The sequence below is a fragment of the Achroia grisella genome, unplaced genomic scaffold (assembly GCF_030625045.1).
Source record: "Achroia grisella isolate CSIRO2021 unplaced genomic scaffold, CSIRO_AGI_Agris_v1 utg157, whole genome shotgun sequence".
Classification (NCBI taxonomy): Eukaryota; Metazoa; Arthropoda; class Insecta; order Lepidoptera; family Pyralidae; genus Achroia; species Achroia grisella.
This window is the reverse complement of record NW_026712653.1, coordinates 2,670,855-2,683,918: the sequence shown is the minus strand read 5'-3', so window position 1 is coordinate 2,683,918 and position 13,064 is coordinate 2,670,855. Positions and strand designations below refer to the sequence as shown.

The following is a 13,064-nucleotide window of genomic DNA, read 5'->3' as shown; positions in this document are numbered from 1 at the left end:
ATCAGTATCTCGGTAATTGTTCTACTTACGACCGATTGCATTTTTGTGAGCAATAGTTATAATAATTACATCAGAAATTTGATTAAAACTATATTTGTTTATGGTAAGTTTAATATTGATTCTTAAGAACAATGGCAGTCGCTAATTGCTAAGTATTTGTGAGATGTTTACAGAAATCGTTAGAAAGCGAAATGAGTGCTCACAATTAACAGCTTTTAAAGGGTTTCCTCGTAAATCTTGATAATGAAATGGTCACTGACTCAGTGTGCTCTTCCCATTTGGAATACAAACTTTATTGCATTCTGCAATGAGTCCATTTTCGTTCGTTACTGTCACGAAGGTAACTCTTTGGAAAGTGAAATGGGGGCGCACCTGACGTTGCTTTCTTTACGTCTCGGAGTTCTTTTTGCTTCAGTGAGAGTGGTCTAGATTCGATAATTGTGTCGGTAGTGAGTCCGTGACGAGTTCGACTCGGCCTCCCGGTGTTTCGAGTACCACTGGTTGTCGAAACATCTCCTATTTAGGAAGTCGATCGATTGGTATCGGGGGCTGAGTAATTACATTGATTTATATGTTTGCTTCTTTACTAACGATAGCGGTGACAGTTATGCCCAATTGCTCTGATCTTCGTTGGTAATTTATTACATAGAATAGAATAGAAATTATGTTTATGCAAATGAACTTAATATAAGCGCATTTCAATATAAATTTTATTGATTCTACCTTTTTGAAAGGAAGCTCATCACAAGAGGCATGAGAAAGAAAATTGCATGTTTCTCTTTTAATTAAATGTTTAGCATTACGTACTTACGAATTTGTGTGAGTACAAACTGCCAAACAGCAAGATTGACAAAAGTATATAAATATAATAGTGAGTAGTTGAGTAACAGTATAAATCCACCGTAGTTATCAAAGCAGACAAGTCCCTACAAACAGCACCTATTCTTACATTAGTAGTATGACATTAGTAAATACAAGTCCATGTCATTCTTTTAGAAATATGCGTATGTAACTTCACAAGTAACCATTTAATTCTGCTCGTGCTTGAGAATTTAAAATCTAGATAATTTCTTTAAACGCAACTCGCTACGTCTCCATTCTTGGACGAAAACCATTTGTAGCGGTGATATTTATTTGTCTTTTATCGGCTGTTTGTCGAAACTCATGATTGTATCGCTGTCGATAGATAGTTTTTGCACCGACTACACATTTAATAGTGCATTGTAATTTTTTGGTCCGATAGAAAGTGACAATTTTGAATTTTCTCATTCTTTTATACTTTATAACAGGTATTCTTAAACAGGTTTATTTTTAGCACGCTTTATTTGTACTTTTTTGTTTTTTAGGTCAAATTATAATCATTAGCAAATTATTTGCGTAAATCTGACGTAATCAGAAGTTGTGCTTTTGGGATTAAGCTTTTTATCTATCTAGCATATCATTAGGAAATACTAAAAAATATCTACTATGACATCATTTCAAATACAGAAGCGCCCATTTCTCACCATGCAACTTATTAACTATATAAAAAAAAACTTTTGTTTATTTTCTTAGGCGTTTCTATGTTCTTTTGCGGCAACTTTCACCAGGTCCCCAAACCGTATAAGGATTGTTCAGATGGATGATTAATCCGTAGCTGGGAGCTCGTGCAGACACCACGGCGCCTTCGACGCTATCGAGCATCAGCAGCGCGCGCCGACGAAAGTGCAAGTCGCCCAGTTCCCACGACCCTCCCCCCTCGCCCTCCACCTGCGGCGACTCGTGAAACTATCGATTATTTTAATTCGAATTATTTACACTTTTGAATGGCGAATTAGATCATTAATTTTGATATTAAACACCATGTTTTGTGGTGGATGATGTGAACGGAATTTCAAAGCTTCTATTCATATTATTTATTTATTTATTTTATTTGGAATACCAAGGCTATTCACAAATATAAATAAAGAACATAAAATCAGAGACGCCACTTCAGATTTTCACAGATAGAAACATAGTAGAAAATAAATCTATAGTATTAACACGAGAGGCGTGTATTTGTAACATAAATTAAAAAAACAATAACAATATACTAATTAAAACATGTGCTGAAACCCATAAAAAAAAACTTTTTTAATATATATTCATATATAAGCAATATTAAATACTTATAAATATAAAAATACCTGCTACATCATGTTTCTCGCTGTTGGAATATAAATTAATATTTATTATTAGAAACTTGACTATTTAAATGCATGACTCTATCGAATCATAGAGATCAATAAAATCTTTAATAGTATCTTCTGCGACATATTTCCTTCAGGGTCAAAAATATTTCTTAAAGGTAATAAATTATAATTTTCTTAAGGGTCGGCATCTTGCACGTGACACTCTTGGTGTTTCAGGCGTCCATAGGCTGTGGTAACCATTGACTTTTAGATGCACCGTATGCTTGTTAACCAGGTGGTTAACAAGCATACGGTGCATCTAAAAGTATTAAATATTAAGAACTTTGTTTCTTTTCGCTTTAGATTTTTATTATACCTATGTGGTATAATAAAAATCTAAAGCGAAAAGAAACAAAGTTCTTAATATTTAATACATTTTAAATACAAACTATAAATACTTTTCTTGTCTTTAATTAATAATTACCACTAACAAAAATTTTATAACCAAATTTCAGCCCGATCCGTCCAGTGGTTTGGGCTGAGCGTTGATAGATCACTACGTCAGTCACCTTTGAGTTATATATATTTAGATTTGTAGTTATTAACAGAACCCAATACTAATACCCCCCTTCACTCCTTTACCCCTGTGGTAAGAGTATTACGCTTTGTTGACTTTTTTCTCCTGTTAAAAATAAGATACAGAAATAATCTTTAATCAAATAAACTTAATACAAGCACTTTTGAATAGTCATATTTTTTTATTCTACCACTCATTCGAAGGCAGACTTATCACAAGAAGAATGAGAAAGAAACTTGCATGATGATCTTTTCAATAAATGTTATTTTAAATAAATAAATACACAGTAAGAAGTAGGAGGCATGCGATAATTATATGAATCGCTACGCCTACATTCCTTGTGCAATCAAATAATATTGTCTGTACTATGAATTTTAAGTTTTTTTTACAAAAATATTCTTCTCATTTACGAACCCTTCAATTTTATAATAAGTTTTTATACAAAGAAATTCTTTTATACGATATTTGAATCTTTTACCAGGTAGATTTAGAATAAAAATTTATATATAGTTATTTATTTATTCTTTATTTGTTATGTGCTTAAACAATATTATGTACCATTAATCATGTTTCCGGAATTATATACCTACTTGATCATGCACGTGGGTTGGGAATGCAACAATGAGCATCTGACGCATACTTGCAAATTCGCAAGATGCATAATACCGTTTACGCGTATAAATTTACACCTGCTGGGATGTTATCCTTAGGTAATAACAGCTCCATTGTTATCCACAATCAATAGAAATGGGAGAGGCTCTCAGTTTGAGAGTTTGATGGCTCAATTTACTCGTAGATAATCGTTATTAAAGATATATCTCTAAATTTGTACCCTTTTGATATTGTTCGAAGAAATTTCACAATAATATAAGCATATATATTTTTTACACATATACACATATACAAACTCAACTGTATATACTGTATACTAAGATTTATATCCTTTCAACAAGTTCTGTAATAATTACTTATTTGTTTAGTTTAAGTTTCGGCACTCTTTGGTCTTTTCTATTAACATATTGTTATATTAAATTACTTGTATATGTATTGACTGTTATGTGCCAAAATAAAATTTAAAAAAGTTATTATTTTTGTATATGGTTATTTTTAAAATATGATGACTGACAAGGATCAGTGGAAAGAGTTGACTGCGATGGTTTTCTACGCAAGCCATCGCAGTCATCTCTGTCTCTCCTCTTAACTAAATTAACCCCGAATAATGATTAAGATAAAAATGCGTTCTCATTTGAATAATTTATTTAAGTTCATAATATACCTGAACAGCGTTACGGTCATCATGTTATCATGTGATAGCCGTGTTAACATTCATGTGTTGCCATTCCATAGGGCTAAGATGTCATGCTTCTTTTCCCGTAATTTGATTGCCTAAACTGACCATACAACTGAAATACAGCTTATTTCATAAGTGTTAGGGGTGGACTACCTTTATCACTCAGGGGTATAAAAAATAGATTCTCAGACCTCTGAATACGCGTATAAAATTTCATAAAAATCGATCAATCCGTTTCGGAGGAGTATGGTAACTAACATTGTGATATGGGAATTTTATATAAATATTGCTGGTATCTACTGTTCAAATGCAGCTACTGCACCGTGGCTAATTAAGAAGATCATAAATGGAAAAGGAAGATTAATGAAGTGATACGTCACCATTATGTTGGTTTATATGGGCGTTAGGTTGAATAAATTATATTATTGAACCTGGACATTCACTAGCATACGGCTTATTTTATAAGCGGAAGCGGAGAAAATTGAATTGACCTATGATTGTAAAGCGTTTTACTTGATATTAATTTATTTACTAAAATAATATAACTTATTATTACAAATTTATTTTCTTTTATTATGCATTAATAAGTGCAAGGGATAAAATCAATAAAAAGCTATTTAGTTATGTAGCTACTGTAAATGATTTTTTTTTTAAATAGCTCTTTTAATAATAATCAAAACTTTGTACACTTATGGCTGGTATTTTATTAGATATATTTTTACACAGTAGCTGATTTTATTTAATAAAGTTTTATGAACCTTGTAATTTTTTACTATTATTTATTTGCAACCAAAAACATTCTTCTCTTATATTATAGGTGAATAATTTGCTGCTGTTGTTAATATTACCCGTTAGAATTATGTAAACAATATACAATAGATATTCTACGGTTTGAGAAAAGTTCATAGATAAACGCATGTCTTCTAAAACCATTTCCGAAGCAGTTATTTCAATTCGCTCTCTTGTGTGACCTATACCAAATACAAAAAGGATAATCGTAAATTACACCATACTGATCCCGTGCTCCAGTGGTTTTATGCGTGTCATACCACAAATTTATGATCGCCATGGACAAAAGTATTAGCTTCACAAGTTATGGACCAACTCGCATTTAACTATAGCAATAAAATACATAATCTCGACTGTTCCAGACATTTCTCTATTTCAATTTTGTAAAATCTAATGTCGCAACCAACATAGACTTGTTCATTTTTTTTGTTTCTATTGAATGACATTACCTTCACCTTTTTTGGTTTTATTATTGTACCAGTATTGTTTGACTAGTGGTCAAAATTCATAATTAATTTTAATTATAAATTTGATCAAATTAAGGTTCTATTGTCAAAAACTATTCTTCTAAATATATCTGTTTGAACTGTCGAAGGAGAGCCTCTAGTTTTGCCTCTGAACGAGGCATCATCAGACAATAAATGGAGCTCGGTTATAACTTGGGAGCCAAATATTGGCTGTTCGGAAACCAAACTGTGACTGCGACCAACTATATATGTTAGAACTGTCGAAGTAGTAAGCCACTAGTTTCGCTTCTGAATGAGGTATCACCAGGCTTTGAACAGCTCGGATATAGCTTGGAAGCCTAGTGTTGATTGTTTGGAAATCAAGCTGTGACTGCGACCAACATATATGTTAGAACTGTCGGAGTTAAGCCTCTAATTGAGGCATCACTAGGCCATGAACAGAGTTCGGATATAGCTTGGAAGCCTAGTGTTGTTTGTTTACAAACCAAGCTGCGACTGCGACCAACTATATATGTATTAGAACTGTCGGAGTAGTAAGCTACTAGGGCATGGCAATCTCTTTTTATATTAAATTCTTATATCTAGTTCCTCTCACTGAAAACAGCATATAAACGTGTCAATCTACTTCAATCGATTTACCATATCATTCCAATAAAGCGGCCGACCATTTCTAGGTCGCAGTAAATTAAAAAGTGGCGACAGTGTCACGTTGTCGCCTATATTTTAGATAAATCTACGCTACGTACACTTGTATAAAGGCTACACTACACGGACCCTAAATGGCCTACTCTACACTAATAGTCTATTGGTAATTAGGACTTGTGGGTCTGTTCTTATTGGATGATAATGATGTGGTGCCCTCGCCTGTGTTAAATGTTTCACATGGTCTTCTAATGGTTGGTCGCCTGCATATCCCGTTAGCCCAGATGAGTTTAGGCTGATTTTAGGGTCCATTTTTTTATAAATTCCCTACTCCATAAAAAGGACCCTAAAATTAGGGGCAATATGATAAAAGCGGTGATGGGTAGTAAATAAGTATGTAGGTGGTAAGAGACAGACATTGCACACTTGCAAGTGAGAAGCCTACCTCAATAAATGAATCAAAAATCTAACTGGTCATACGCATACTTAACTTAGACTGCAGAAAAAGTAAAAATCGACTTTATTGTTCTAATTTTAGAATTCATTTTCCAAAAATGAAGCCTGCGATATATTACACATTATTGGTATGTTCTTACAAATAATGATCCTCAGGATAAAGCAAATGAAATAGGGCCTTAACACAGTAATTAAATTAAAAATGAACATTACTGTTCTAACGTTAGAGTTCATTTTCCAAAATTGAAGCGTCCGATACATAACACATTATCGGAATGTTCCGCCAAGTAATGATACTCACGATAAACCAAGTGAAGTGGCGCCTTAACTGCAAGTACATTCAGTGCAATGCAATACAATAATCAATATACAGACACCAGTACCAATGTAGTGTGAAGTAATAATTGATGTAGATAGCTTTGATGAAGGTGGTACGACCATATTCGGAGTTAGTGCGATGTATATCGAGTTCATTTTGACAGCGGAGTGAGCTGAAACGTGTCTGTACTTATTGTGAAATGTATTAAAAAAAACTATATTTTTAAACTTATCTTTGTATTTATAGCAGTTATATATACATTTATATATATATAAATAAAATTGGAGTGTCTGTTTATAATATTGAAATATCCGTTTTTTACTACACGCATATGAATATAAATGCGTTACACACATTACAATTTTTGTCTGTCTGTTTGTTCCTAATCTCTTAAATGGCTGGACCAATTTTGACGGGACTTTTATTGGCAAAAATAAAGTTAAATTCCACGCGGACGAAATTGCTATAACAGCTATTAATTATTATAATAATAAGAATACAAATACATACATTTTGTATTATTGATACTATTGCAATGTTATGTGCAATTGTGTAAGTTTGTCTGTGGCCGTACCACCGCGACGATGTCTCGGATTGTCATCTGTTGGACTCACGCGCAGCCCGCATTGGGCACGCTCGGCCACAACATTGTCACCCTAATAGTGTAGCGGTAATGACGTGTGATTCGCTATACCGTTCATCTGTGACATATATACATACAGCGCAGTGACGTCACAATCGCTAAGGTAATAAAAAATAGCTTTTATTACGTTGCAAATAAACTGGCTTCTACTTTCTTACCAGTTCTTCTCAATTGGATCTACATATATACTGAACTGTATGGTAGGGAAAAGTTATAATTTAATAAATTTGACGTTCATAAGCGGCTGAAAGGTCCTACATGAATAAATGATTTTTAAATTTTAATTATTATTAAATTATTATAGTTATCTACTATAATTTATTTTAAAATGTTTAGTAGATTAAATTATATTAAATTATTGGAATAAAAGGAAAAAAAGTGAGAAAAACAAATCATTCCACGTTCCAATTAAATAACTAAATGCTCTTTTTTCATTATAAAAAGAAATGTGGCATGATTATAAGCTACCGAGCGTCCTTGTTGAGATTTTTTTTTCGAACTACGATGTCTATAGCCATTGTCTACCATAAATACAGATATAACAGGTGGTGTACTCAAATCAAATCAAAAATAATTTATTCATGTAGGACATTTGAGCCGCTTATAAACGTATTTTTTTTTGTATTAATATTTTGCCGTACCGTCAGTAGACAGTCAGTCATTGTCTGTCGCTATAGTGAAGATCGTTACACTTGACATGCTCGCGTTTCACGGGATACATGGAATCTTAATGCAGACTCTCGGATTCATTTTGATGTGTTAACGGTGTTTCCATCATCGGTGAATTAGACTGTATAAAAAGAGAAGACGCATTATTTTTTGTTTTTTTTTTTAGATTTGAATTTACAATCTTAATAAATGTCTTTTAATCCTAGGTACATATTTATTTAATTATTTTTATTATATGTATAAATATTTAATTATTTGTACTGAACCCTCGATGCACAAGTCCGCCGCGCAATTTACGGTTTTACATCATTAGAATAGGTTAGGAAGTACAGATTTACACTAATGGTTCTTGTACATCTCAATTCGGCGAAATATGGCAATTTTCGAATTGAATAGCACATTATAGCATTATAATGGGGCCCGCAAAAGGAACAATCAAAGGTATGTACACATTACACAACATGCCATGTGACATCAGGGGCCATTGACCTGTCAGCGGTGACGTCATAATGATTTACTGTTAGCGAGGTGCCCATATAAAAAAGTTTACAAGTTTTTTTTTACTAGAGAGCAAGTACAGATAATAAAAAGTGCGATGATAAATGTCATAGTTCTGACAATGACAGCTGGAAGGTTTGGATAAGATTTTTTCTGAATGTCCAAAATTAAAAAAAAATTGGCTAATTAACTGTCTGTTTGTACTTGCTAATCGTTAAAGAAAACTGGACCGATTTTGACGGGTCTTTCACTCGCAGACAGCTGATATTGTAAGGAGTAAGTCTGTTTGTTCTTGCTAAGCTTTAACAAAGCTGGACCAATTTTAACGGAAAATTTAGTCCTAGCTCTATCAGGCGGGAGTTGGCCTTCAGCCGGTCCATAAGTCCTTCTGCGGGCGTGGAGTGTCATCTGCACTCGCTCCTTATCGTCCGGTGAAGCTGTAAAGGCCAGCTGCGGCCAGCAGCATTAGAGTAGTCCGAAAAAAAATGTATCTATATTATGAATTTCGTCATTAGATATGACTAAATAAACATCTATACATATATGTAAATAAAATGGGAATATCTGTTTGTAATATTGAAATAACCGTTTTTACTATACCGTACATACAACAAAATAACATTTTTTGTCTGTCTGACTGTTTGTTCCGGCTAATCTCTGAAATGGCTGAACCGATTTTGACGGGACTTTTTTGGCAGGTAGCTGATGTAATAAAGAGTAAATTCCAACTAGCCGGTACAGCTAGTCATTAATAAATGTCCAAGTCTCTTATTTGTGAAGTCAATAATAATAGCAGTTACGACCAAACGGCCGCACGTTGATCGCAACACAAAGAGTTTTGATGATGTTGTGTAAAATAATACCGGAATGCCATTGTTTTGTTGTGCGAAATGTCAATGTACCCTACACCATGATTCTCATAAAAAAATGGAATACTAGCTGTGGCCGCGACTTTCAAATTGCAAATAAAAAAAAAATTAAAGCATCTTTATTCACGTACTAGCTACCCACCCCGGCTTCACACAAGTGTACGTGTATTATACATGAAAACCTTTCTCTAGAATCACTATTTATTAAAAAAACTGTTTCAAAATCCGTTGCGTAGTTTTAAAGATAGCATACATAGGGACAGACAGCGACAGCGACTTTGTTTTATACTATGTAATGATTACAACCACAACCCTATGAGCAATGTAACTCCATTCTGACCAAGTTATAATTGTGTAAATCAATAAAAAATCTTCAATGATAATCCATATTCCTATTACAGACTCTTACGATATGTCCAATCTACCGTCAGTTCGGAATGATTTCGAGATGAGAAGAAACTGAGCTCGTATTCTTTTCAAATAATTTTCACTTCGTCCGCGTGGAATAGTGTAGTGACCTTAGTTAGCATTTTTAATTATTTTACAATAATAATAATAATAATCTCTGAACAATTCACACAGCGCCATTTAGACCCAAGTTCTGCTAGCTATAGATTCTGTTATAGGTACCAGATAATTGCCACAAATACATATATATTTTTGTTTTCGTAAATAAATACGTACATATTATACATAGAAAACACCCAGACTGATACAAACAATCATACTCATGAATATAAATGTTTATGCCGTGCGAGGAATCGAACCCGCGACCATCAGAAGGCGGTGTGCTAAACCGCTAGACCACCGAAGCTGTCGAATTTTTAATTGACAAACTTTTTAGTAACTAATCATGTGATACTAAGAAACCGCTCAACCGATCATTTGTCCGTCATAATAAAAAAAAAACAATAAAAATTAATTTATCCACTTATCTTCAATCTCGTACACAAAAATATCAGCTTTATCTTTTAAAAAAAAAAATAATTTACCGACACGATAATGGCGAGAACCCAAAAAAAGGAACCGTGTTTTGAACTCGTGTTTTACATTACAATATTAATAACGCCAGTCTGTTGCAACACGACTAACGCGTCAGATATTCACGTTAAAACACCTGTTTTTTTTTTTTAAAATAAAAATAATCAAATTCTTTGGACTTGGCCCGTTTTTCACGACGCAGCATTAAGGATTTACGAATTGCGTTTAATGATTGCACGATTTAGTCTGATGGGACTATATTTTATGACTGGGAGGTTGTTTCATTATTATATTTTCAGCTCAAAATCTAAACCTTTGTTTTTATGTCAAAGGCTCTTGAATAATATACATACAGTCAATTGATTTAAATGAATATGTTGCATGACAGCTGTACAGGCCAAATATGTGATTCTCATGTAAAAAAAAATGAAAAAAAAAATCAAAGTACAAATAATTATATTGTATTATAAGACTGTTCTATTGAATACTTGGGAGCTTTATAGAAAATTTAGAATAGAATAATATGAAAGGTCGAAAAAAGGATGTTGATTTTTACAGAGGTACGTAAAAATCGACAGCCTTTTCTCAACATTAAATTCGTATGTACGAGTACAACCTACATATAATACCAATTTAAAGTCGAATAAAGAAATTTCTGTTCTATTCTATACAAACAGACACAGATAGTTTTCGTTCGTCACGATATTTCTAGTAGTTGATTGATAGAGACTTTATTTTATATAGATTTTTTTAATTTATGCATTAATTTCTTGTTTGCAGGCGAGTCGGAAGGTGTCCAAATGCGGATACCTATTCGTGGCACCAGGCTGGGACTTCTCCAATCCTCTCTACAGAACAAAGGTAAGTGTCGTATATATCTATACATATAAATAAAATTGGAATGTCTGTTTGTAATATTGAAATAACCGTTTTTTACTACATGCATATGAACATATGGTACATGTACCAAAACAATTTTTTATAATTTTTGTCTGTCTGTCGGTCTGTTTGTTCCGGCTAATCTCTAAAATGGCTCGACCGATTTTGACGGGACTTTTTTTGGCAGGTAGCTTATGTAATAAGGAGTAACTTAGGCTGCTTTTATATTAGAAAATTCTATTATTTTATAAAAATTAAGTTAAATTCCACGCGGACGAAGTCGCGGGAATAGCTAGTATACAATAAAATAATCACACACATATTTAATATATGTTTTTATATAACTATTGAACTTATGAAATATGATAGAAAAAGCAGATTTAATGTTAAAAGCCCTCTTTTTTAAAATACTTAAGATAGGAGATCCAGCTTTTCAAGGGTTGTAGTCAGCAGATACACGATAATGTAAACAAAAAATTCTGTGTTTTCCTGTCACTTTGCCACATATTAGTTTATACGCTATTTTCAATAAATAAAACAGTCAGCTGGCTGTAATGTGGTAGGATATATATCAGCTGATAGTATTTAATTATTTATAACAATGACAATTTGGACTTTAATAACAATAGACCTTATACACCATAAGTTTAAAGTCCTATTTAGTCCTTCAATCTTAATAATATTATAAACGCCAAAGTTTGTGAGCACGCAAAACCTATTGAACATAATGTAATGAAACTTTACAGTAATATATTAGAACTTATGCATCAGAATAATATCATATAGACTTAAGTAATATTTTTTTCAATAAGTGTAAATTAAAAAAATCTTACAATAAAAAAAAAGTATTTTACTCTCTGCCCGCCCAATAGAGAACTGGCGTGAAGATAAACTACAATGTATATTTAAATGTTTGAGCCCTGGAATATTTATTAGCCACGAAACAACCGGGCCATAAGTGGAAGGTACAAAAGAGTACCCTCATTATCATTAATGCCATATGCAGTTTATGTTAATACAGCCATTTCTCTGTCGCACTTCAATTGTTCGACTGCGCACGCGCACTTGCGCCCTCTAATTACTTAGCAGAAACATTTTCATACCTTGTCTTGTACTGTTACATTTGCAGTTTCTTTGATACGGTACTTGGTACTGGTATATGATTGTTTAATGTGTTTGTTATTGTTATTGATGTATTTATATGTTTTATTTTATATTTCACAACTTTAATGCACACATTACAAAAAGTACTTACATTTGACAGACTTAGCACCGTGCGGTAATTTCTACCAGTCAACTATAGGTTGCAGAGAATATTTCGTCGGTTAAATAGAAAAATGGCAGTATTCAAAATGTACATTTTTTTACAAGATAAGCATTTAAAGTTTTTTATTTATTTGAATTCCTTTAAAATTTTTAAATTTACACAGAAGTATTATATATCATTTTAAAAGTATTTAGATAATGATTAAGATGGCGTGGTTAATTTAATTGACTTTTATACCTAAAAGGAGGTAATTATAGCTTCTAATTTAAAAAAATGTCATTTTTCTTTTTATTCCACGAATTGTTGTTAAAATATTTATTTCTATAAACATATATATATATATTTTCACTACTGTTATCAAAAATGGGATAGCCAGAGCCGTTGTCAATTGCCGACGTTATGATTAATATTTTGCACTTGATATATCCACATTTCGCGGGTATATGGAATCCAACCTGCCAATGGATGAGCCTGTCGTCTTTTAGATTCATTTGGTCTGTTATAGATGTTTCCACCACCGGAGAGTTAGTTGAAAATGTAAATCGACGGAACGTTTTATATCGCCGT

General features: G+C 32.8%; 1 protein-coding gene across 1 annotated transcript in view; it reads left to right on the top strand.

Moving 5' to 3' along the window:
* Positions 1-13,064, top strand: part of LOC131841041 (protein outspread) — a 362,804-nt gene that overhangs the window by 131,909 nt on the left and 217,831 nt on the right. The window contains exon 2 of the mRNA XM_059189274.1: positions 11,132-11,212. Within this exon, the coding sequence (XP_059045257.1) occupies positions 11,132-11,212 (81 nt within the window). The remainder of the gene's footprint in view (positions 1-11,131; positions 11,213-13,064) is intronic.